General features: G+C 64.9%; 1 protein-coding gene across 7 annotated transcripts; it reads right to left on the bottom strand.

The window, feature by feature from the left end:
* Window positions 1-753: 753 nt before the first annotated feature.
* On the bottom strand, window positions 754-21935 carry ATP4A (ATPase H+/K+ transporting subunit alpha). 7 transcript variants are annotated; one of them, XM_075080501.1, is made up of 23 exons: window positions 21875-21935; window positions 19552-19659; window positions 19148-19207; window positions 17604-17807; window positions 16765-16878; window positions 16517-16651; window positions 16292-16409; window positions 15934-16202; window positions 15289-15487; window positions 15091-15200; window positions 14125-14259; window positions 12847-13027; window positions 11228-11397; window positions 9257-9393; window positions 9014-9164; window positions 7558-7726; window positions 7327-7481; window positions 6424-6547; window positions 3643-3788; window positions 3420-3553; window positions 2115-2216; window positions 1323-1414; window positions 754-1219 (listed from the first exon to the last, which is right to left on the bottom strand). In XM_075080501.1, exons 1-23 carry the CDS (start codon window positions 21929-21931, stop codon window positions 1191-1193), a joined length of 3099 nt encoding a protein of 1032 aa, XP_074936602.1. In that variant the 5' UTR covers window positions 21932-21935; the 3' UTR covers window positions 754-1190. The 7 variants fall into 7 exon arrangements, with proteins under 7 accessions (XP_074936602.1, XP_074936605.1, XP_074936604.1 ...); XM_075080504.1 differs by lacking the exon at window positions 21875-21935 and adding an exon at window positions 21808-21854; XM_075080503.1 differs by lacking the exon at window positions 21875-21935 and adding an exon at window positions 21656-21693.
* Between the last annotated feature and the right edge of the window lie 2345 nt (window positions 21936-24280).

Here is a 24280-nt window from a genome sequence, read left to right as displayed (position 1 = left end):
GCTTCTGGGGGTCTTAGGGGCTACCCCAGGGGTCCTGCTGACTGGGTGGGTGGGGCTTCAAAAGCAGGTGTGGCTTTCAAAAGTGGGTGTGGCTCCAAAAGGGTGGGGTTTCCTCCAGGGGGCGGGGCTTAGGGGCTGCTGAGGCTCAGGAGCATTTGCTCACTGGGTGGGTGGGGCTTACTTGGGGCGGGGCTTCTTAGGAGGTGGGGCTTTGAGTAGGAGGCGGGGCTCTAGGTACTGCTGCAGGGTGGGGCTTCCATGAGGGGGTGTGGCTTAATGGGGTGGGGCCTAATTAGGGGCAGGGTCCCTGACTGCAATGTCTTTAGGTGCATGGGCGGGGCTAAAAGGGAGTGGGCGGGGCTTATACAGTGTGGGGTGGGGTCCCTGGAGGGGTGGGGCTTGAGGACTGGTGGGGGTGGCCTTGCCTGCTTGTGGGTGGGTCTGGGGGCGTGGCCCATCAGGGGGCGTGGCTTGTAAGTTAGCAACAGGATAGACCCTTATGGGGGGGTGTCTGAGGGTGAGGGGCGGGGCCCGGGGGGGCGTGGCGTCTGTGGTGGGTGTGTCCTCTGAAGCCCCGCCCTCTTCTCCCCACAGGTGGGCGGGGCAAGCGCTGGGGCTGGGCCCGTGGGGGGCTCTGGGGCTGCGGGCGCTGGGGGCGGCGGCCTTGGGGCTGGGGGCTCTCCGGCTGCTCGTCCCCCTCCTGCCCCCCCCCTGAATTAAAGGCACCTATAAGAGACTGGCAGAGCTTTATTGGGCCCTGGGGGGCGGGGGGGGACCCCCAAGTGTTTGGGGGGGGGGGGATCCAGGTGTCCGGGGGGGACCCCAGTGGGGGAAACCCAGGTATTTGGGGGGACCCAGGTGTTTTGGGGGGACCCAGGTGCCTGGGGGTGTGTGGAAGTGGTTGGGGGGGGAGCCCAGGGGTTTGGGGGGTGCCCAGGGGTTTGGGGGGCACCCAGATATGTGGGAGGGAACCCAGGAGTTTGGGGGGGACCCAGGTGTTTGGGGGATGCAGGTGTTTGGGGGGGACCCCAGTGGGGGAAACAGAAGCATTTGGAGGGACCAGGCATTTGGGGGGGGACCCCGGTATTTGGGGGGGGACCCCGGTATTTGGGGGGGGACCCCGGTATTTGGGGGGGACCCCGGTATTTGGGGGGGCTCCAGGCATCCGGGGCGGCACTTCAGCCTCCATCTCAGTAGTAGAGCTCTCGGTCCCACCAACCTGGGAGGGGGAGACACAGAGGGGTGAGGGTGGGGGGGACCCCCAGGCATCCGGGGGGGGACCCCGAGGTGTTGGGGGGGGGGGGCGGGGGGGGCGCACTCACTTCCCGGGTGTCTCCGTACTCCCAATTTCCGGATTTCGTCGTAGACGAGGATGAGGAGGCCGAAGGGCATCGGCACGAACCACCACTGGAACCTGGGGGATGGGGGGGGGGGGGGGGGCGTGGTTAGGGGGGACCTGGGGGTCAGGGAGGGGGTCGGGGGGGTCCTGGGGGTCCGGAGGGGGGTTCAGGGGGTACCAGCGTGTCCAAGAAGGGGGTTCAGGGGGGACGCGGGTGTCCGGGAGGGGGTTCAGGAGGGGTCCTGGGTGCCTGGGAGGGGGGTCGGGGGGTGATCTTGGCATTCGGGGGGGGGGGTCGCGGTGGGACCCCAGCATTCGGGAGGGGGGTCGGGGGGGGACCCCGGCATTCGGAGGGGGGCTGGGGGGGGACCTCGGCATGCAGGGGGGGGGGGCTCGGGGGGGGACCCCGACATTCGGGGTGGGGTTCGGGGGGGACCCCGACATCTGGGAGGGGGTTCGGGGGGGGACCCCGGCATTCGGGAGGGGGGCTGGGGGGGGTCCCCGGCATGCGGGAGGGGGGGTTGGGGGGGGACCCCGGCATCCGGCAGGGGGGGTCGCGGTGGGACCCCAGCATTCGGGAGGGGGGTCGAGGGGGGACCCCGGAATTCGGAGGGGGGCTGGGGGGGGACCCCGACATTCGGAGTGGGGTTCGGGGGGGGACCCCGACATCCGGGGGGGGGGTCGGGGGAGGACCCCTGCATCCGGGGGGGGGGGTCGGGGGGGGACCCCGGCATCCGGGGGGGGGTCGGGGGGGGACCCCTGCATCCGGGCCCACCGGATGGGCATGAAGTTGAAGACGTTGGGCATCCCGGGGCAGTAGCAGAGGAAGCAGCCGATGGACACCTGGAACACGATGGCGATCACCAGGATCCGGTTCCTGCCGGGAGACGGGCTTCTATAGCGCCCTATGGGCACCTATAGCGCCCCATAGGCGCCCCACAGGCACCCCTATGGGCACCGATAGTGCCGCTCAGGCTCCTATAGGAGAGCCCGAGGCCTGTAAACCCCTATAGGCACCAGAAGAGACCTCCACAGCCTCCTATAGTCCCGATAGGTGGCGACAGAGCCCCTATAGCCCCTATATACCCTGTAAGCACTAGCAGAACCCCTATAGACCCCACAGGCACTGGAAGAGCCCCTATAGCCCTCACAGACCCCAGAAGAACCCCTACAACCACCTGTAGGTGCTGGCAGAGCCCCTATAGACCCCACAGGCACTAGAAGAGCCCCTATAGCCCTCACAGACCCCAGAAGAACCCCTACAACCACCCGTAGTTGCTGGCAGAGCCCCTATAGACCCCATAAGCAGTGGAAGAGCCCCTATAGCCCTCACAGACCCCAGAAGAACCCCTACAACCACCCGTAGGTGCTGGCAGAGCCCCTATAGACCCCACAGGCACTAGAAGAGCCCCTATAGCCCTCACAGACCCCAGAAGAACCCCTATAACCACCCGTAGGTGCTGGCAGAGCCCCTATAGACCCCATAAGCAGTGGAAGAGCCCCTATAGCCCTCACAGACCCCAGAAGAACCCCTACAACCACCCGTAGGTGCTGGCAGAGCCCCTATAGACCCCATAAGCAGTGGAAGAGCCCCTATAGCCCTCACAGACCCCAGAAGAACCCCTATAACCACCCGTAGGTGCTGGCAGAGCCCCTATAGACCCCATAAGCAGTGGAAGAGCCCCTATAGCCCTCACAGACCCCAGAAGAACCCCTACAACCACCCGTAGGTGCTGGCAGAGCCCCTATAGACCCCATAAGCAGTGGAAGAGCCCCTATAGCCCTCATAGACCCCTATAGGCACTGGAAGAACCTTTATAGCCCTATTGTTCCATAGGCACCAGCAGGGCCCCTATAGCACCCATAGGCAGCGGATGAGCCCATTAGCCCCCAGAAGAACCCCTATAGCCCCCATAGGTGCTGGCAGAGCCCCTACACCCTGATAGTCACTGGGAGAAGCCCCACTGACACCAGCAGAGTCCATCACCCCTTTGGCCCCCACAGGCGCTTGCAGAACCCCTATAGGCACCCTCCTCCATAGCCCCTATAGGCACCCTCCTCCTATAGCCCCTATAGGCACCGGAAGAGGCCCTGCTGGAAGAGGGAGAGGCGTCGGGTCTTGCGGATGAGGACGTCGGCGATCTGGCACATCTCGATGCTGATGAAGAAGACGGTGTAGCAGGTGTACTGCTGGTAGCGGCGCTGCTCGAAGGTCTACGGGCAACCTATAGGTCAGGATGGGGGGGGGGCACGCACACACGTATAGGGGCCTGTCGGGGGGTGTCTATAGGGCCTGTGCGTACCCATTGTTGGCCGTAGCTGTCCTGCAGCTCCTGCTCATGGATGTCCTCCCAGCGCGGGCGCAACCCCAAGCAGAGCAGAGGCCACCAACCCTCCTGCGCCATCGCCACGAAGTAGTCGGTGAAGCCGGCGAAGGACTGGATGGCACCTACCGGGGTGGGGGGTGGGGGGGTGCGCGTTAGGTGGGGACCCAGGTGGCCAGGGACCCACGCACCCAGGGACCCAAGAAGTAAGGGACCCAGATGTCTGGGGACTCATGTGTCCAGGCACCCAGGTGTCTGGGTGGCCAAGGACCCAGGGACCCAAGAAGTAAGGGACCCAAGTGCCCAAGAACTAAGGGGTGCAGGTCTCCAGGGACCCATGTGTCTGGTCACCCAGGTGTCTGGGGACCCAAGGACTCAAGAACTAAGGGGTGCAGGTCTCCAGGGACCCATGTGTCTGGTCACCCAGGTGTCTGGGGACACAAGTGCCCAAGAACTAAGGGGTGCAGGTGTCCGGGGACCCATGTGTCTGGTCACCCAGGTGTCTGGGGACCCAAGTGCCCAAGAACTAAGGGGTGCAGGTCTCCAGGGACCCATGTGTCTGGTCACCCAGGTGTCTGGGGACCCAAGTGCCCAAGAACTAAGGGGCGCAGGTCTCTGGGGACCCATGTGTCTGGTCACCCAGGTGTCTGGGGACCCAAGGACTCAAGAACTAAGGGGTGCAGGTCTCCAGGGACCCATGTGTCTGGTCACCCAGGTGTCTGGGGACCCAAGTGCCCAAGAACTAAGGGGCGCAGGTCTCCGGGGACCCATGTGTCTGGTCACCCCACGTGTCTGGGGACCCAAGTGCCCAAGAACTAAGGCGTGCAGGTCTCCAGGGACCCATGTGTCTGGTCACCCAGGTGTCTGGGGGACCCAAGTGCCCAAGAACTAAGGGGTGCAGGTCTCCAGGGACCCATGTGTCTGGTCACCCAGGTGTCTGGGGACCCAAGGACTCAAGAACTAAGGGGTGCAGGTCTCCAGGGACCCATGTGTCTGGTCACCCAGGTGTCTGGGGACCCAAGTGCCCAAGAACTAAGGGGCGCAGGTCTCCGGGGACCCATGTGTCTGGTCACCCACGTGTCTGGGGACCCAAGTGCCCAAGAACTAAGGCGTGCAGGTCTCCAGGGACCCATGTGTCTGGTCACCCACGTGTCTGGGGACCCAAGTGCCCAAGAACTAAGGGGTGCAGGTCTCCAGGGACCCATGTGTCTGGTCACCCAGGTGTCTGGGGACCCAAGGACTCAAGAACTAAGGGGTGCAGGTCTCCAGGGACCCATGTGTCTGGTCACCCAGGTGTCTGGGGACCCAAGTGCCCAAGAACTAAGGGGCGCAGGTGTCCGGGGACCCATGTGTCTGGTCACCCAGGTGTCTGGGGACCCAAGTGCCCAAGAACTAAGGGGTGCAGGTCTCCAGGGACCCATGTGTCTGGTCACCCAGGTGTCTGGGGACCCAAGTGCCCAAGAACTAAGGGGCGCAGGTCTCTGGGGACCCATGTGTCTGGTCACCCAGGTGTCTGGGGACCCAAGGACTCAAGAACTAAGGGGTGCAGGTCTCCAGGGACCCATGTGTCTGGTCACCCAGGTGTCTGGGGACCCAAGTGCCCAAGAACTAAGGGGTGCAGGTCTCCAGGGACCCATGTGTCTGGTCACCCAGGTGTCTGGGGACCCAAGTGCCCAAGAACTAAGGGGGTGCAGGTCTCCAGGGACCCATGTGTCTGGTCACCCAGGTGTCTGGGGACCCAAGGACTCAAGAACTAAGGGGTGCAGGTCTCCAGGGACCCATGTGTCTGGTCACCCAGGTGTCTGGGGACCCAAGTGCCCAAGAACTAAGGGGTGCAGGTGTCCGGGGACCCATGTGTCTGGTCACCCAGGTGTCTGGGGACCCAAGTGCCCAAGAACTAAGGGGTGCAGGTCTCCAGGGACCCATGTGTCTGGTCACCCAGGTGTCTGGGGACCCAAGGACTCAAGAACTAAGGGGTGCAGGTCTCCAGGGACCCATGTGTCTGGTCACCCAGGTGTCTGGGGACCCAAGTGCCCAAGAACTAAGGGGTGCAGGTCTCCAGGGACCCATGTGTCTGGTCACCCAGGTGTCTGGGGACCCAAGTGCCCAAGAACTAAGGGGTGCAGGTCTCCAGGGACCCATGTGTCTGGTCACCCAGGTGTCTGGGGACCCAAGGACTCAAGAACTAAGGGGTGCAGGTCTCCAGGGACCCATGTGTCTGGTCACCCAGGTGTCTGGGGACCCAAGGACTCAAGAACTAAGGGGCGCAGGTCTCCAGGGACCCATGTGTCTGGTCACCCAGGTGTCTGGGGACCCAAGTGCCCAAGAACTAAGGGACCCAGGTGTATGGGGACTCAAGAAGTAAGGGACCCAGGCATCTGGGTGGCCAAGGACCTACATGGCCAAGGACCTGGGTGTCCAAGGAGCCATACATCTAAGGACCTGGGGACCCTGGTGGCTGGGCACCCGGGGGACCCACACATCTGCACACCCATGTGTCTGGGGCACCCATGGACCCAGGCATCCAGGGGATCCCAACGTCTAGACCAGCCAAACCCACCCAAGGTGGACCCTGGCATCTGGGGACCACCCCACCCCCAGCCCCCTTTCCCTTGGGAACCCAGGAGTTCCCCCTCTTGGCCACAGCCCACTCAATCCCTCCCCCAGTTGGACCCTGGCACCCAGGACCCTCCCCAACCCCTGGGGGGTCCCCAGCATCCGGGACCCTCCCCCACCCGCGGGGGGGACCCCGGGTCGTACCGATCTGGAAGTAGGAATAAGCTGCCAAGGGTTCGTTGACCAATCGGTCGCGTCGAGGGTTGCGGGGCTTCAGGTGCATGATGTCACTCTCCGCTCTCTCATAGGCCAAGGAGACCGAGGGGAACTGTGGACCCAGGCATCCGGGTGAGGGACCCAGGCGTCCGGGAGGCACCCCGACATCCGCTTGGGGGACCCCCGGTAACTGGGTGGTGGACCCAACCCTTGGGTTGAAGGACCCAAGTGGCCGGGGGACGGATCAAGGTGGCAGGTGAGGGACTCAAGGTGTCGGGGTGGAGGACCCAGGAGTCCATGTTGGGGACCCTGGTGTCCAGGAGGGACCCCGATATCCAGGTGAGGCACCCAGATGTGTGGGTGAAGGACCCCAATGTCCATATGAAGAACCCCAGTTCCTGGGTGAGGAACCTCAACGACCAGTTGATTGACTGGTTGATGTGGGGACCCAGCTATTGGGGCAGGGGGCACCCAGGCATCCAGTTTGGGGACCCTGGTGTCCAGGAGGGACCCCGATATCCAGGTGAGGCACCCAGATGTGTGGGTGAAGGACCCCAATGTCCATATGAAGAACCCCAGTTCCTGGGTGAGGAACCTCAACGACCAGTTGATTGACTGGTTGATGTGGGGACCCAGCTATTGGGGCAGGGGGCACCCAGGCATCCAGTTTGGGGACCCTGGTGTCCAGGAGGGACCCCGATATCCAGGTGAGGCACCCAGATGTGTGGGTGAAGGACCCCAATGTCCATATGAAGAACCCTAGTTCCTGGGTGAGGAACCTCAACGACCAATGGACACCCAAGTGTCCAGGCCGGGGCGGGGGAGGGACACCCCCCCCCCCCCCCCCATATTGGGGTGGGGGTGGGGGGACCCAGGTGTCCGGGCACTCACGATGTCGGTGCAGAGCTCGATGAAGAGGATGGTGATGCAGCCCAAGGGCAGGGGGACGCTGGCCGTGATGTAGATGAGGTAGGGCGTCAACTCGGGGATGTTCTTGGTCAAGGTGTAGGCGATGGACTTCTTCAGGTTGTCAAAGATCAAGCGGCCTGGGAAGGGCGGGGACAGCGTCACCAGGGTGGTGTCACCTCGTGCCACCCCCCACCGCGGTGTCCCCAGCCCCACCTTGCTCCACGCCGGTGACGATGGAGGCGAAGTTGTCATCGAGGAGGATCATGTCGGCCGCGTTCTTGGCGGCGTCGGAGCCCGCGATGCCCATGGCCACGCCGATGTCGGCCTTCTTCAGCGCGGGGGAGTCGTTCACCCCGTCCCCCGTCACCGCCACGATGGCGCCCTGGGGACAACATGAGGGGTGAGGACCATCACTGTCCCCACCATGGTGGCACCTCGGGGGCATGGGGACCATCCCCACCATGGTGGCACCTCGGGGACATGGGGCCCATCCCCATCCCCACCATGGTGGCACCTCGGGGACATGGGGCCCATCCCCATCCCCACCATGGTGGCACCTTGGGGACATGGGACCATCCCCACCATGGTGGCACCTTGGGGACATGGGGACCATCCCCACCATGGTGGCACCTTGGGGGACATGGGGTCCATCCCCATCCCCACCATGGTGGCACCTTGGGGACATGGGACCATCCCCACCATGGTGGCACCTTGGGGACATGGGACCATCCCCATCCCCACCATGGTGGCACCTTGGGGACATGGGGACCATCCCCACCATGGTGGCACCTCGGGGACATGGGGACCATCCCCACCATGGTGGCACCTTGGGGACATGGGACCATCCCCATCCCCACCATGGTGGCACCTTGGGGACATGGGGACCATCCCCACCATGGTGGCACCTCGGGGACATGGGGTCCATCCCCACCATGGTGGCACCTTGGGGACATGGGGTCCATCCCCATCCCCACCATGGTGGCACCTTGGGGACATGGGACCATCCCCACCATGGTGGCACCTTGGGGACATGGGGCCCATCCCCATCCCCACCATGGTGGCACCTTGGGGACATGGGGTCCATCCCCACCATGGTGGCACCTTGGGGACATGGGGACCATCCCCATCCCCACCATGGTGGCACCTTGGGGACATGGGGACCATCCCCATCCCCACCATGGTGGCACCTTGGGGACATGGGACCATCCCCACCATGGTGGCACCTTGGGGACATGGGGACCATCCCCATCCCCACCATGGTGGCACCTCGGGGACATGGGGACCATCCCCACCATGGTGGCACCTTGGGGACATGGGGCCCATCCCCATCCCCACCATGGTGGCACCTTGGGGACATGGGACCATCCCCACCATGGTGGCACCTTGGGGACATGGGGTCCATCCCCACCATGGTGGCACCTTGGGGACATGGGGACCATCCCCATCCCCACCATGGTGGCACCTTGGGGACATGGGACCACCCCCACCCCAATGGTGGCACATCTCTGGTCATCCCAATGTCCCCAAGGCCACCCAATGTCCCCTCCCCACCTGGACTTGGTGATGGCTTCGAGCTGTGCCCGTGTCCCCAGTACCCCCAACTTCCCCAGTGTCCCCCCCAGTGTCCCCCCCCCCCCCAGTGTCCCCTCCGTGTCCCCAGTGTCCCCACCAGCCGCTGGCAGCTCTCCACGATGACAAGCTTCTGCTGCGGTGACGTCCGGGCGAAGACCATCTCGGGGTGGGCGCGGAGGAGACCCTCCAGGGACTCGGGTGTCATGGCCGCCAGCTCCGCCCCCGTCACCACCCGCGCCCGCGCCTGCCTGGGTGGGGGGACACCACCAGACGTCTGGGTGTCACCCCACCCCACCCCACACGCCGGGGGGTCCCCTTTCCCCGCACGCTTGGGCCCCACCTGGGGTCCACCTGTTCGAGGGGCACGCGCAGACGAGCTGCCACCTCCTCGGGGGTCTCGCTGCCCTCCGAGATGATGCCGACGGCCGCCGCGATGGCCTTGGCCGTGATGGGGTGGTCTCCGGTCACCATGATCACCTGGGGACATTGGTGTGGGTCTGGTGGCCACCCGTGGCCCTGGTGGCTCCTCATGGTCCTCTGTGGCGTCCCCCCCCCCCCCCACCCCCCCCCCACAATGTTCTTGATGTCCCCCCCATCGTCATGTTCCCCATGTCCCCAAACCCCTCCAGGTCTTTCCACCTCCTTGGTGTCCCCCCATCCCCACGTCCCTCTTAGTCCCCGTGTCCCTCTTGTGCCCCCCATCTCCTTGGTGTCCCCCCATCCCCACGTCCCTCTTAGTCCCCATGTCCCTCTTGTGCCCCCCATCTCCTTGGTGTCCCCCCATCCCCACGTCCCTCTTAGTCCCTGTGTCCCTCTTGTGCCCCCCATCTCCTTGGTGTCCCCCCATCCCCACGTCCCTCTTAGTCCCTGTGTCCCTCTTGTGCCCCCCATCTCCTTGGTGTCCCCCCATCCCCACGTCCCTCTTAGTCCCTGTGTCCCTCTTGTGCCCCCCATCTCCTTGGTGTCCCCCCATCCCCACGTCCCTCTTAGTCCCCGTGTCCCTCTTGTGCCCCCCATCTCCTTGGTGTCCCCCCATCCCCACGTCCCTCTTAGTCCCCGTGTCCCTCTTGTGCCCCCCATCTCCTTGGTGTCCCCCCATCCCCACGTCCCTCTTAGTCCCCGTGTCCCTCTTGTGCCCCCCATCTCCTTGGTGTCCCCCCATCCCCACGTCCCTCTTAGTCCCCGTGTCCCTCTTGTGCCCCCCATCTCCTTGGTGTCCCCCCATCCCCACGTCCCTCTTAGTCCCCGTGTCCCTCTTGTGCCCCCCATCTCCTTGGTGTCCCCCCATCCCCACGTCCCTCTTAGTCCCCGTGTCCCTCTTGTGCCCCCCATCTCCTTGGTGTCCCCCCATCCCCACGTCCCTCTTAGTCCCCGTGTCCCTCTTGTGCCCCCCATCTCCTTGGTGTCCCCCCATCCCCACGTCCCTCTTAGTCCCCGTGTCCCTCTTGTGCCCCCCATGTCCTTGGTGTCCCCCCATCCCCACGTCCCTCTTAGTCCCCATGTCCCTCTTGTGCCCCCCATGTCCTTGGTGTCCCCCCATCCCCACGTCCCTCTTAGTCCCTGTGTCCCCCATGTCCTTCCATGTCCTTGGTGTCCCCCCATCCCCACGTCCCTCTTAGTCCCCATGTCCCTCTTGTGCCCCCCATGTCCTTGGTGTCCCCCCATCCCCACGTCCCTCTTAGTCCCCGTGTCCCTCTTGTGCCCCCCATCTCCTTGGTGTCCCCCCATCCCCACGTCCCTCTTAGTCCCCGTGTCCCTCTTGTGCCCCCCATCTCCTTGGTGTCCCCCCATCCCCACGTCCCTCTTAGTCCCCGTGTCCCTCTTGTGCCCCCCATCTCCTTGGTGTCCCCCCATCCCCACGTCCCTCTTAGTCCCCGTGTCCCTCTTGTGCCCCCCATCTCCTTGGTGTCCCCCCATCCCCACATCCCTCTTAGTCCCCGTGTCCCTCTTGTGCCCCCCATCTCCTTGGTGTCCCCCCATCCCCACGTCCCTCTTAGTCCCCGTGTCCCTCTTGTGCCCCCCATCTCCTTGGTGTCCCCCCATCCCCACGTCCCTCTTAGTCCCCGTGTCCCTCTTGTGCCCCCCATCTCCTTGGTGTCCCCCCATCCCCACGTCCCTCTTAGTCCCCGTGTCCCTCTTGTGCCCCCCATCTCCTTGGTGTCCCCCCATCCCCACGTCCCTCTTAGTCCCCATGTCCCCCATGTCCTTCCATGTCCTTGGTGTCCCCCCATCCCCACGTCCCTCTTAGTCCCCGTGTCCCTCTTGTGCCCCCCATCTCCTTGGTGTCCCCCCATCCCCACAAGTCCCCTACCCTGATACCGGCCGTGCGACACTTGAGCACGGCCTGGGGGACGGTGGCCCGGGGTGGGTCGATCATGGACACCAGCCCGGCGAAGCAGAGCCCCACGGCCACCTCCGGCAGGGTCTCGGGGTCCGTCCCCGCCGCCACCGTCCCCGGCGGCAGCCAGCGGGCGCAGAACCCTTGGGAGGGACAAGGAGGGAGGACGTTGGGGGTCGCGGGGGGGACGTTGGGGGCTCTGTGCATGGGGGCGTTGCATGTGCCACCCCCTGCACGCGTGTCCCCCAGCCCACCTCCCCCACGTCCTTCCATGCCCCCTACATGGACCTCCATGTTGCCATGTCCCCACGTCCCCACGTCCCCACCGCACCCCCCGTCCCCACGTCCCCACCTCCCCGTGGTGTCCCCCCATCCCCACGTCCCCACCTCCCCACCGCGCCCCCCATCCCCACGTTCTCCATCTCCCCACCACGCCCCCCATCCCACGCCCTCCACCTCCCCACCGCGCCCCCCATCCCCACGCCCTCCACCTCCCCACCGCGCCCCCCATCCCCACGCCCTCCATCTCCCCACCGCACCCCTCATCCCCACGCCCTCCACCTCCCCACCGCGCCCCCCATCCCCACGCCCTCCACCTCCCCACCGCGCCCCCCATCCCCACGCCCTCCATCTCCCCACCGCACCCCTCATCCCCACGCCCTCCACCTCCCCACCGCGTCCCCCATCCCCATGCCCTCCACCTCCCCACCGCGCCCCCCATCCCCACGCCCTCCACCTCCCCACCGCGTCCCCCATCCCCACGCCCTCCACCTCCCCACCGCGCCCCCCATCCCCACGTTCTCCATCTCCCCACCGCGCCCCCCATCCCCACGCCCTCCACCTCCCCACCGCGCCCCCCATCCCCACGCCCTCCACCTCCCCACCGCGCCCCCCATCCCCACGTCCCCACCTCCCCGTGGTGTCCCCCCATCCCCACGTCCCCACCTCCCCACCGCGCCCCCCATCCCCACGTCCCCACCTCCCCACCGCGCCCCCCATCCCCACGCCCTCCATCTCCCCACCGCACCCCTCATCCCCACGCCCTCCACCTCCCCACCGCGTCCCCCATCCCCATGCCCTCCACCTCCCCACCGCGCCCCCCATCCCCACGCCCTCCACCTCCCCACCGCGTCCCCCATCCCCACGCCCTCCACCTCCCCACCGCGCCCCCCATCCCCACGTTCTCCATCTCCCCACCGCGCCCCCCATCCCCACGCCCTCCACCTCCCCACCGCGCCCCCCATCCCCACGCCCTCCACCTCCCCACCGCGCCCCCCATCCCCACGTCCCCACCTCCCCGTGGTGTCCCCCCATCCCCACGTCCCCACCTCCCCACCGCGCCCCCCATCCCCACGTCCCCACCTCCCCACCGCACCCCTCATCCCCACGCCCTCCACCTCCCCACCGCGCCCCCCATCCCCACGCCCTCCATCTCCCCACCGCACCCCTCATCCCCACGCCCTCCACCTCCCCACCGCGCCCCCCATCCCCACGCCCTCCACCTCCCCACCGCGCCCCCCATCCCCACGCCCTCCACCTCCCCACCGCGTCCCCCATCCCCGCGCCCCCTCCATCCCCGTCCCCCCACTCACCCAGCACCCTCTCCCCACGCCCCCCCAGCTCGGCGTAGGCCTCCTCGAAGGCCTCCCGCCACTGGGCGTCCAGGGCCAGCTCCTGCCCCTTCAGCAGGACGGTGCTGCACCGCTCCAGCACCCGCTCGGGGGCTCCCTTCAGCACCAGCAGCTGCCGTTCGCCAGCCTCATGGACCGAGAGCTGTCGGGGGACCCGGGGGTCTGAGTTCCCACCCGGACCCCTGGGACCCTCACGGACCCCTCAGTCCACTTCCCCGATGCCTGGGTCCCTTTTCCGGACCCCTGCGTCCCCTTCCTGGACCCCTGGGATCCATTCCTGCCCCCCTGGGAACCCTTCCCGCCCCCCTGGGACCCCTTCCCAGACCCATGGATCCCCTTCCCGCCCCCCTGGGACCCCTTCCTGCCCTGCTGAGCCCCCTTCCCACACCCCTGAGACCCCTTCCCACACCCCTGGGACCCCTTCCCACCCCCCTGAGACCCCTTCCCACACCCCTGGGACCCCTTCCCACACCCCTGGGACCCCTTCCCACCCCCCTGAGACCCCTTCCCACCCCCCTGAGCCCCCTTCCCACACCCCTGGGACCCCTTCCCACACCCCTGGGACCCCTTCCCACCCCCCTGAGACCCCTTCCCACACCCCTGGGACCCCTTCCCACCCCCCTGAGACCCCTTCCCACACCCCTGGGACCCCTTCCCACATCCCTGGGACCCCTTCCCACACCCTTGAGACCCCTTCCTACATCCCTGAGACCCCTTTCCCACACCCCTGGGACCCCTTCCCGCCCCCCTGAGCCCCCTTCCCACATCCCTGGGACCCCTTCCCACACCCTTGCACCCCCTTCCCACACCCCTGGGATCCCTTCCCACACCCCTGGGACCCCTTCCCGCCCCCCTGAGACCCCTTCCCACACCCCTGGGACCCCTTCCCGCCCCCCTGAGCCCCCTTCCCACATCCCTGGGACCCCTTCCCACACCCTTGCACCCCCTTCCCACACCCCTGGGACCCCTTCCCGCCCCCCTGAGCCCCCTTCCCACACCCCTGGGACCCCTTCCCACACCCCTGAGACCCCTTCCCACATCCCTGGGACCCCTTCCCACACCCCTGAGACCCCTTCCCACACCCCTGGGACCCCTTCCCACACCCTTGCGCCCCCTTCCCGCCCCCCTGAGCCCCCTTCCCACACCCCTGGGACCCCTTCCCGCCCCCCTGGGCCCCCCTGGGACCCCTTCCCACACCCCTGGGACCCCTTCCCGCCCCCCTGGGACCCCTTCCCGCACCTGGAACTTGTTGGTGGAGTTGAAGGGCAGCTCGGCCACCTTGGGGAACCGTCCCCGCGCTTCCGCCACCGACCCCACCGTCACCTCCGCGAACTTGAGCAGCGCCGTTTCCGAAGCGTCGCCGATGACCTCACGCTGCGGGGGGGGGGGTGGGGGGTGTGTGTGTGTGTGGGGGGGGCAGGGTGGTATCAGGGGTTCCACCCCCCCCATATAGCAGCCCTCTATGCGGGTTGGATGTTCCTGTATTGCCCTCCCAGCCCCATAGAGGCCTCCTATAAGGGTTCTATATGACATTTCCAGCCCCATATAGAGCCCCTATGGGCATCCTGACCCCTATATACCCCTCCCAGCCCCATTTAATGGCCTTATGGGGGTCCTGGCCCTTATATGCCCCTCCCAGCCCTGCATAGGACCCCTATACACCCCCCATCACCTCCCTATAAGGCCTCTATGGGGGTCCCTGTATGCCCTATATTGTGCCCCTATGGGGGTTATAGCCACCTATACACCCTTCCTAGCCCCACATAGTGCCCATATGGGGGTTCTGGCCGCCTATACACCCTTCCTAGCCCCACATAGTGCCCCTATGGGGGTTATGGCCACCTATACACCCTTCCTAGCCCCACATAGTGCCCCTATGGGGGTTATGGCCACCTCTACACCCTTCCTAGCCCCACATAGTGCCCATATGGGGGTTCTGACCACCTCTACACCCTTCCTAGCCCCACATAGTGCCCCTATGGGGGTTCTGGCCACCTCTACACCCTTCCTAGCCCCACATAGTGCCCCTATGGGGGTTATGGCCACCTCTACACCCTTCCTAGCCCCACATAGTGCCCCTATGGGGGTTATGGCCCCTATACACGTCTCCCAATCCCACCTAAAGCCCCATATAGGGTCCCTATATGCCCCTCCCAGCCCCATATAGGGCACCTATAGGGCCCGCGGCCCCATACGCGCCCCCACCTTGGCCACGGGGACGTTGTCCTGTCCCGGCTTGAACTGGGCCCTGTTGCAGAGGGTGACGACGCGGCTCAGCATGGTCCACGTCTCCGACGACTGGTCGAAGCTCTGACCTGGGTGGTGGGACGTGAGGGGTCACCTCGGTGGGCCGGGGGTGGGGGGGTGTGGTGGGCTGGGGGCGGGCACAGACATCCGGCTCACCCGATTGGTCCTCGGTAGTGTCGGCCGTATGGATCTGGTTGTCGAACCAGAGGTGCGCCACCGTCATCCGGTTTTGGGTGAGGGTCCCCGTCTTGTCGGAGCAGATGACCGAGGTGGAACCCAACGTCTCCACCGCTTCCAGGTTCTTCACCACGCAGTTCTTCCGCGCCAGCCTCTTGGCCGTCAACGAGAGGCAAACCTGGGGCCGGAGAAGTCCCTCAGCACCCTGGGGAACCCGATGGCACCCATGGGACCCCCTGGAGCTCCTGGGATGGTCTTGGAGTCATGGGGACCGCCAGGAAAGCCCACGGACCCATAGGGACAACCAGAAGCTATAGAGCATCCGTGGGTTGCGTTAGGGTCCTGTGTGAGCCCCATGGAGACCCTCAAGGGCTTTGTAGCACCCATGGTTTGTGTTGGACCCATGGGGACCTACCGGAGCTCCTGTGGTGGTCTTGAAGCCACGGGGACCTCCAGGAAGGCATTTGATGGCCACGGACTCATCAGGGCCGATGCACCCCCACCCCCTGGGTTGTGTTGGACCTCGAAGCCCCACGAAGACCCTCAAAGGCCCCATAGCACCCATGGTTTGTGACAGGACCCACCACCCTAGAGCTCCAACCCCTGCGACACCCCAAGCCATACCGTGACGGTGGCCAGCAGCCCCTCAGGGACGTAGGCCACGACGATGGCCATGAAGAAGACCATGGCACGGAGGAAGGTGTAGCCGATGACCATGGCCACCACGAAGAAGGTGGCGCCGAAGAAGATGGCGAGGCCGGCGATGATGTCAACGAAGTGCTCGATCTCGATGGCGATGGGCGTCTTCTCGTTCTCCACCCCCGAGGCCAAGCTGGCGATGCGCCCGATGATGGTCCGGTCACCCGTGTTGATCACCAACCCCATGGCTGTACCTATAGGACCCAGATACCTGGGTGGGTTAGGGGGCCCGGGCGTTTGGGGCGGGGGGGGGGGGGACCCCCGGTGTTCAGGTGGGACGCACCTTCTAGACACATGGTGGAGAAGAAGGCGATGTTACGGGTCTCCAAGGGGGAATCATGGGTGCACTCGGGTGACCGCGTCTGGGGCTCCGACTCCCCCGTCAACGACGAGTTGTCCACCTGGAGATGGGGGTGGAAGGACATGACTCAACCCCGGGGTAGGGGGGGACCCAGGCATCCGGGCATCCCCCTCCCCACCCACAAAGGACCCAGGTGTCCAGGCCCACCTTGCAACCCTGAGCCGAGATGATGCGGATGTCTGCAGGAACTCGGTCCCCTCCTTTGATCTCCACCAGGTCACCCACCACCAACTCGTTGGCGTTGATCTGGAGTTTGTCTCCTTCCCGGATCACCGTGGCTTGCTGGAGGTGACAGAGGAACCCGGGTGACCGGCTGAGGACCCCAACACCCACGTAGGGGAAGGGACGCCACCATCCGGGTGACACCACCACCCCCCCCCCACCCCCCCCCCCACCTGAGGGACCAGGTTCTTGAAGCTGGCGATGATGTTGGTGCTCTTGAACTCTTGGTAGTAGCCGAAGCAACCGGTGACGACGACGACGGCGATGAGGGCAATGGCGAGGTACAGCTGGGGGTGGTGGGGACAGGATCAGGCCCGCAGGGTGGGGACTCAGGCGTCCAAGCACCCCACCCACCCACCCACGGGAACGCAGGTGTCCTGCCCTCTAGAGGGTCCCAGGCATCTGGTTCCTCCCCCAGACTCCCCCAAAGTTGCCCCTTCCCAAGGGTCCCTGGCTTCCAGGTGCCCCCCAAGATGGGCCCAGATGTTCTCCAGATGTACCCTGGTGACCTCCCCAAGATGGACCAAGGTGTTCCCCAACCCAGATGGACCCAGACGTTCCCCAGGTGCTCCCCCAGATGTACCCAGGTGTTCCTCAACCCATGGACCCAGACGTTCCCTCAAGATGGACCCAAGCGTTCTCCACCCCAGATGGACCCAGGTGTTCCCCCAGAAGGGCCCAGGTGCTCTGCAACCCATGGACCCAGATGTTCTACAGCCCAGGTGGACCCAGATGTTCCCCAAGATGGACCTAATTGTCCCTCAGCTCAGGGACCCCAACGTCCCCCCCAAGATGGACCCAGATGTTCTCCCAAGATGGACCCACATGTTCTCCCAAGATGGACCCAAGCATTCTCCACCCCAGATGGACCCAGATGTTCTCCCGGGAACCAGATGGACCCAGGACTTCCTCACCCACGCGTGTCCCCCGCCCCCCGAAATGAACCCAGGTTCCACCCCTAAAATAGACCCAGATGTCCCCCCCCAAAGATGGACCCAGGTGTCCGGCCTACGTTGTCGGAGCTGCCGCGGTCACCCTCCCCCTCCTGCACGCCGTAGGCGATGAGGCAAATGGCCGCCGCCACCCACATCAGGCACTGGAGACCCCCGGCCAACTGCCGCCCAAACTTGACGCACTCGGGGGTCCCCCGGGGTGGGCGGAGCTCGTTGGGGCCGTCCCTCAGCAGCCGCTCGGCTGCCACCGCCTCCACCAGGCCCTGCCGGGGTCAAGTGGGGTCATGGGGTCAATGGGGTCAATGGGGTTTGTGGGGTCAAAGGGGTCAATGGGGTTTGTGGGGGTCAACGGGGGTGATGAGGTCAACAGGTTGATGGAGGTCACGGAGATGACCGGGGTCAATGGGGTTGGTGGGGTCAACAGGTTTGAGTGAGGTCAATGGGGTCAACAGGGGTCATGGCATTGACCGGGGCCAATGGGGTCAATGGGGTTAATGGGGTCAATGGGGTCAACAGGGGTCATGGCATTGACCGGGGCCAATGGGGTCAATGGGGTTAATGGGGTCAGTGGGGTCAACAGGGGTCATGGCATTGACTGGGGCCAATGGGGTCAATGGGATTGGTGGGGTCAACAGGTTTGAGTGGGGTCAATGGGGTCAACAGGGGTCATGGAGCTGACCAGGGCCAATGGGGTCAATGGGGTTAATGGGGTCAATGGGGTCCACAGGGGTCATGGAGCTGACCAGGGCCAATGGGGTCAATGGGGTTAATGGGGTCAATGGGGTCCACAGGGGTCATGGAGCTGACCAGGGCCAATGGGGCCAATGGGGTTAATGGGGTCAATGGGGTCCACAGGGGTCATGGAGCTGACCAGAGCCAATGGGGTCAATGGGGTTAATGGGGTCAATGGGGTCCACAGGGGTCATGGAGCTGACCAGGGCCAATGGGGCCAATGGGGTTAATGGGGTCAATGGGGTCCACAGGGGTCATGGAGCTGACCAGGGCCAATGGGGTCAATGGGGTTAATGGGGTCAATGGGGTCCACAGGGGTCATGGCATTGACCGGGGCCAATGGGGTCAATGGGGTTAATGGGGTCAACAGGTTTGAGTGGGGTCAATGGGGTCAACAGGGGTCATGGAGCTGACCAGGGCCAATGGGGTCAATGGGGTTAATGGGGTCAATGGGGTCAACAGGGGTCATGGAGCTGACCAGGGCCAATGGGGTCAACAGGGGTCATGGAGCTGACCAGGGTCGATGGGGTCAATGGGGTTAATGGGGTCAATGGGGTCAATGGGGTCAACAGGGGTCATGGAGCTGACCGGGGCCAATGGGGTTGGTGGGGTCAATGGGGTCAACAGGGTTGATGGGGTTATGGGGTCAGTGGGGTCAACGGGGTCAATGGGGCTGGTTGGGGGTCAGTGAGGTCATTGGGGTCGATGGGTCATGGGGTTCAACAGGGTCAATGAGGTTGATTGGGGTCAACGTGACTGGTAGGGTCACGGGGTCAATGGGGTTGACAGAGGTCAATGGGTTTGGGGGTCACAGGGTCATGGTGCTGGGGGTTGTGGGGTCAGCCGGGGTCATAGGTCAGGGGTCACCCACCTTGGTGATGCTGGTGCTGTACTTGAGCTCCAGGTCGTTCACGTCGAGCTTGTGGTCATCCTGGGGGCACCTGCCTCAGCACCGACCCCTCCCCCTGACCCTCCCGGTGCTCCCCAGTATAGCCCAGTGCCCTCACTGCCCCTCCCAGTGCCCTGTTGACCTTCCCAGTCCCCCTCTTGACCCCTTTTGACCTCCCAGTCCTCCCCACTGAGCCTCCCAGTGCCCCGTTGACCCTCCCAGTTCCCCCCACTGACTGTCCCAGTTGCCTCCGTTGACCCTCGATGACCCCCCCCACTCCCCCAGTTGCCATCCCAGTGCCCCCCCACCACATTGACCCCCCCCATCCCTCCCAGTGCCCCCAGCTGACCTCCCAGTGTCCCCCATTGACCCTCCCCCCCCCATACCACATCCATCTCCTTCTTCATGTCCTCCAGCTTCTCCTTCTTGCGGTGGCCACGCCCCTTTGTGGCCGGGGGCGGGGCCTTGCCCCGCGGCCCCAACTCATAGCTCTCCTGGGGGCAGAGGTCAAGGGTCATCTGGGGGCGGGTCCCTCCGTCCGACCCTCTGTCCGTCCATCCCTCCTCCACCCTTGCACCACCTTCTTTCCGTCCATGTGTCCTGCTGTCCGTCCCTCTGTCCCTCCACCCCTTCGTCCATCTGTCTGTCCATCCCTCCACCCCTTCGTCCATCCGTCTGTCCATTCCTCCACCCCTTCGTCCATCCGTCTGTCCATTCCTCCACCCCTTCCTCCATCCGTCTGTCCATCCCTCCATACCTTTGTCCATCCATCTGTCCATCCCTCCACCCCTTCGTCCATCCGTCTGTCCATCCCTCCACCCCTTCCTCCATCCGTCTGTCCATCCCTCCATACCTTTGTCCATCCGTCTGTCCATCCCTCCACCCCTTCCTCCATCCGTCTGTCCATCCCTCCATACCTTTGTCCATCCATCTGTCCATTCCTCCACCCCTTCCTCCATCCGTCTGTCCATCCCTCCATACCTTTGTCCATCCGTCTGTCCATCCCTCCACCCCTTCCTCCATCCGTCTGTCCATCCCTCCATACCTTTGTCCATCTGTCTGTCCATCCCTCCACCCCTTCGTCCATCCGTCTGTCCATTCCTCCACCCCTTCCTCCATCCGTCTGTCCATTCCTCCACCCCTTCCTCCATCCGTCTGTCCATCCCTCCATACCTTTGTCCATCCGTCTGTCCATTCCTCCACCCCTTCGTCCATCCGTCTGTCCATCCCTCCATACCTTCGTCCATCCATCTGTCCATCCCTCCACCCCTTCGTCCATCCGTCTGTCCATCCCTCCATACCTTCGTCCATCCGTCTGTCCATCCCTCCACCCCTTCGTCCATCCGTCTGTCCATCCCTCCATACCTTTGTCCATCTGTCTGTCCATCCCTCCACCCCTTCGTCCATCCGTCTGTCCATCCCTCCACCCCTTCCTCCATCCGCCTGTCGATCCCTCCATACCTTCGTCCATCTGTCTGTCCATCCCTCCACCCCTTCCTCCATCCGTCTGTCCATCCCCCTGTCCCTTCATCCACCCATCTGTCCATCCCTCCACCTCTCCATCCGTCCCTCTGTCCATCCGTCTTGCTGTCCAACTCGCCATCCCTTTGTCCATCCGTCCGTCCATCCCTCCGTCCATCTGTCCACCCTTCTGTCCGTCTCTCCAACTCTCCGCCCACTCCTCTGCCCCTCCCTCCCTCCCTCCCTCCCTCCGTCCTTCTGTCCCTCCATCTGTCTGTCTGTCCATCCCTCCACCCCTCCCTCCCTCCCTCCCTCCCTCCCTCCATCCATCCATCCATCCATCCATCCATCCATCCATCCATCCACCCCTCTGTCCTTCTGTCCAGCCCTCCGTCCATCTGTCTGCCCCTCAGTCTGTCTGTCCACCTCTCCCCCCATCCCTCTGTCCATCTGTCCAGCCTTCCTTCCATCTCTCCATCCCTCCGTCTGTCCATCCCTCCATCCCTTCATCCCCCCATCCGTCTGTCCATCCCTCCACCCCTCTGTCCTGTCCATCCCCTTGTCCATCTGTCTGCCCCTCAGTCTCTGTCCATCCATCCCTCCGTCCATCCCCCCATCTGTCTGTCCATCCCTCTGTCCGTCTGTCCACCCCTCCTCTATCCCTCCACCCCTCCGTCTGTCCACCCCTCCACCCCTCCCTCTGTCCGTCTGTCCACCCCTCCTCTATCCCTCCACCCCTCCCTCTGTCCGTCTGTCCACCCCTCCTCTATCCCTCCACCCCTCCGTCTGTCCACCCCTCCACCCCTCCCTCTGTCCGTCTGTCCACCCCTCCTCTATCCCTCCACCCCTCCCTCTGTCCGTCTGTCCACCCCTCCTCTATCCCTCCACCCCTCTGTCTGTCCACCCCTCCACCCCTCCGTCTGTCTGTCCACTCCTCCTCTACCCCTCCACCCCTCCCTCTGTCCGTCTGTCCACCCCTCCTTCCACCCCTCTGTCCTTCTGTCCACCCCTTTATCCACCTGTCCGCACCTCCATCTGTCTGTCCGCCCCTCTGTCCATCCCCCCAAGCCTTCCGTCCCTCTGCCCCCCCCCTCCGCCCATCCCTTCATCCCTCTGTCCGTCTGTCCCCCCTCCGTCTGTCCGTCTGTCCCTCCCTCCCGCCATTCCCCCCCCCCCCTCACCTCCTTCCCCATGGCAGCTCCCAGCGCCCCCCAGCGCCCCCCAGGCCCTCCCCACCTCCCCTTATACCCCCCGGGGGAACCGCCCCAAGGTGACCTCGCCCGGACGCCTGGGTCCCGCCTGCATGTGGGGCGGGGGTGGGGCGGGGGTGGGGCGGGGGTGGGGGGTGGGGTCTCTTATTTTTTTTTGGGGGGGGGGGGGGGATGGGAATTAGGGCTACCCAGACCCAAGGGGGTGTTGGGGGTGGGGTTACCCGGACACCTGGGTCCCCCCAAATCTGTGACTCACATTTGGGGGGGGGGGTGTGGGGGAATAGGGTGGGGTCCCGGACGCCTGGGTCCCCCTTAGGCCCACGCTGCCCTCGGGCCGCCCTTGATGCCCCCCCCTCCCCCCCCCAACTTATCAAGGTCTGGTTTATCAAGGGTGGGGGAGGGGCGGCCCCCGACGCCTGGGTCCCCTTTTGCTGCTCATTAATGATTAATTAGCGATATCTTATCGGCCCCGGTCCCGACGTCCCCATGATGGGGGTGGTTAGTTATGGGGGGGGTGGGGGGAGAACCCAGGCGTCCGGGAATTCCCATCATGCTTTGCTCCGCCCCATAACCAGTTCGTGCCCCACGGCGTGATCATGCTCTGGTTGTGTTCCCCCCCCCCCCTCCATCCCCCCTCCCCCTTCCCCCAAGGGGGACCCAGATGTCTCGGGGTTCCCAGAAGGCTTTGCGGCATCTGTGGGTGGTTGTGGGGTGGCATGACCCGCCCCGGACGCCTGGGTCCCCTGTGGGGCAGACCCATATGCCTGGGTCCGCCGCACAAGACCTATGCGGACATCTGGGGTCTCCATCCTTCAAGCTCAGTTTTGGGGGGGGGTGTCAGGTGAGAGGAGACCATTGATTGGTCCAGATGCCTGGGTCCTCAGGAGGGCAGCGATGGGATACCTGGGTCCCTATGGGGCGTCTATGGGGTGGTGGGACCTATGGGGTGGTGGGACCCGGATCACTGGGTCGCTTTGGGGTGGTGGGACCCAGACGCTTGGGTCGCTTTGGGGCGGGGGGGTCTATGGGGTGGTGGGACATGGGTGCCTGGGTCCCTATGGGGCACCTATGGGTGGTGGGACTGGATCACTGGGTTGCGTTGGGGCGTCTATGGGGTGGTGGGACCCGGATCACTGGGTCGCTTTGGGGTGGTGGGACCCAGACGCTTGGGTCGCTTTGGGGCGGGGGTGTCTGTGGGGTGGTGGGACATTGGTGCCCCGGTGCCTTTGTGGTGTCTGTGGGGTGGTGGGAATCTATGGGGTGGTGGGACCCAGATGCTTGGGTTCCTCTGGGGTGTCTGTGGGGTGGTGGGACCCAGATCACTGGGTCGCTTTGGGGCATCTATGGGGTGGTGAGACCCAGATGCTTTGGTCCCTTTGGGGCATCTATGGGGTGGTGAGACCCAGATCACTGGGTCGCTTTGGGGCATCTATGGGGTGGCGAGACCCAGATGCTTTGGTCCCTTTGGGGCATCTATGGGGTGGTGGGATCCAGATCACTGTGTCCTTCTGGGGTCCTGGGGGGGGGTCTGTGGGGTGGTGTGACCCCGCTCGCCGGGTCCCCGTGGGTCAGGGTGTCTGTGGGGCGGGGGTGGTGGGCACCTGGGGGCCTGGATCCCTTCGAGAAGAGGGAAGGAAGTGGGCTCGACTGGCTTCGAGCGGGGGAGGAAGCTGCCAACCCGGACGTCTGGGTCCCGCCCCACGTCTCAGAGGGGCGGGTTTGGGGCCAAACCCGGACGCTTGGGTGCCCCCCGGATGCCTGGTTGCCCCTCTGGACCCCTAAGTGCCCCCCCCCAGGCTCCTGGGTGACCCCATAAGCTGATGCTTTGCCCTCCTCTGTCAGGTCTGGACGCTGGCGACATGTGGCTCTTCATCTGCCTCCTCTTCCTCATCCCGGGTAAGGACCTTCCCTACATGCCTGCGTCCCATTGGGGGGTTTGGGGGGGGTCATGGTGGGGAAGGAGGGGGCTTCTCCTCTGGTCTTTGGGGAGATGGGTAGGGCTGCCCGATGCCTGGGTGCCCGCACGCCTGCGTCCCCTCAAAGCCCAGCTCCCTCCGGCCTCCGGGGTTGAAGGCACCTCCAGAACATCTCCATCCCTGGACTCCTGGGTCCCCACAACACCTGGGTCCCCAAAGCACCTGGGTCCCCGGACTCATGGGTCCCCAAAACACCTCAAGCCCCAAAACACCTGGGTCCCTCAGCACCCTAGGTTCCTGTGGCCTTTGGGGTTGAAGGCACCTCCAGAACATCTCCATCCCTGGACTCCTGGGTCCCCACAACACATGGGTCCCCAAAGCACCTGGGTCCCCGGACTCATGGGTCCCCTAAACACCTCAAGCCCCAAAACACCTGGGTCCCTCAGCACCCTAGGTCCCTCCGGCCTTCGGGGTTGAAGGCACCTCCAGAACATCTCCATCCCTGGACTCTGGGTCCCCAAAGCACC

The sequence above is a fragment of the Phalacrocorax aristotelis genome, unplaced genomic scaffold, assembly GCF_949628215.1.
Source record: "Phalacrocorax aristotelis unplaced genomic scaffold, bGulAri2.1 scaffold_302, whole genome shotgun sequence".
NCBI classification, from domain to species: Eukaryota; Metazoa; Chordata; class Aves; order Suliformes; family Phalacrocoracidae; genus Phalacrocorax; species Phalacrocorax aristotelis.
Note: the sequence above shows the minus strand (reverse complement) of the source record. Positions and strands in the feature narration are given on the sequence as shown.

Bases quoted from the DNA above. Each gene is read 5' to 3' on its own strand.
- ATP4A (XM_075080499.1), bottom strand. From the start codon at position 20,168: ATGGACAGACGGATGGACAAAGGTATGGAGGGATGGACAGACGGATGG. The intron at 16,879-17,603 runs GTAGGCCGGACA...CACCACCCCCAG, and splicing joins ACCGCGGCAGCTCCGACAAC to CTGTACCTCGCCATTGCCCT. The intron at 3,789-6,423 runs GTACGACCCGGG...CCACCCCGGTAG, and splicing joins TTATTCCTACTTCCAGATCG to GTGCCATCCAGTCCTTCGCC.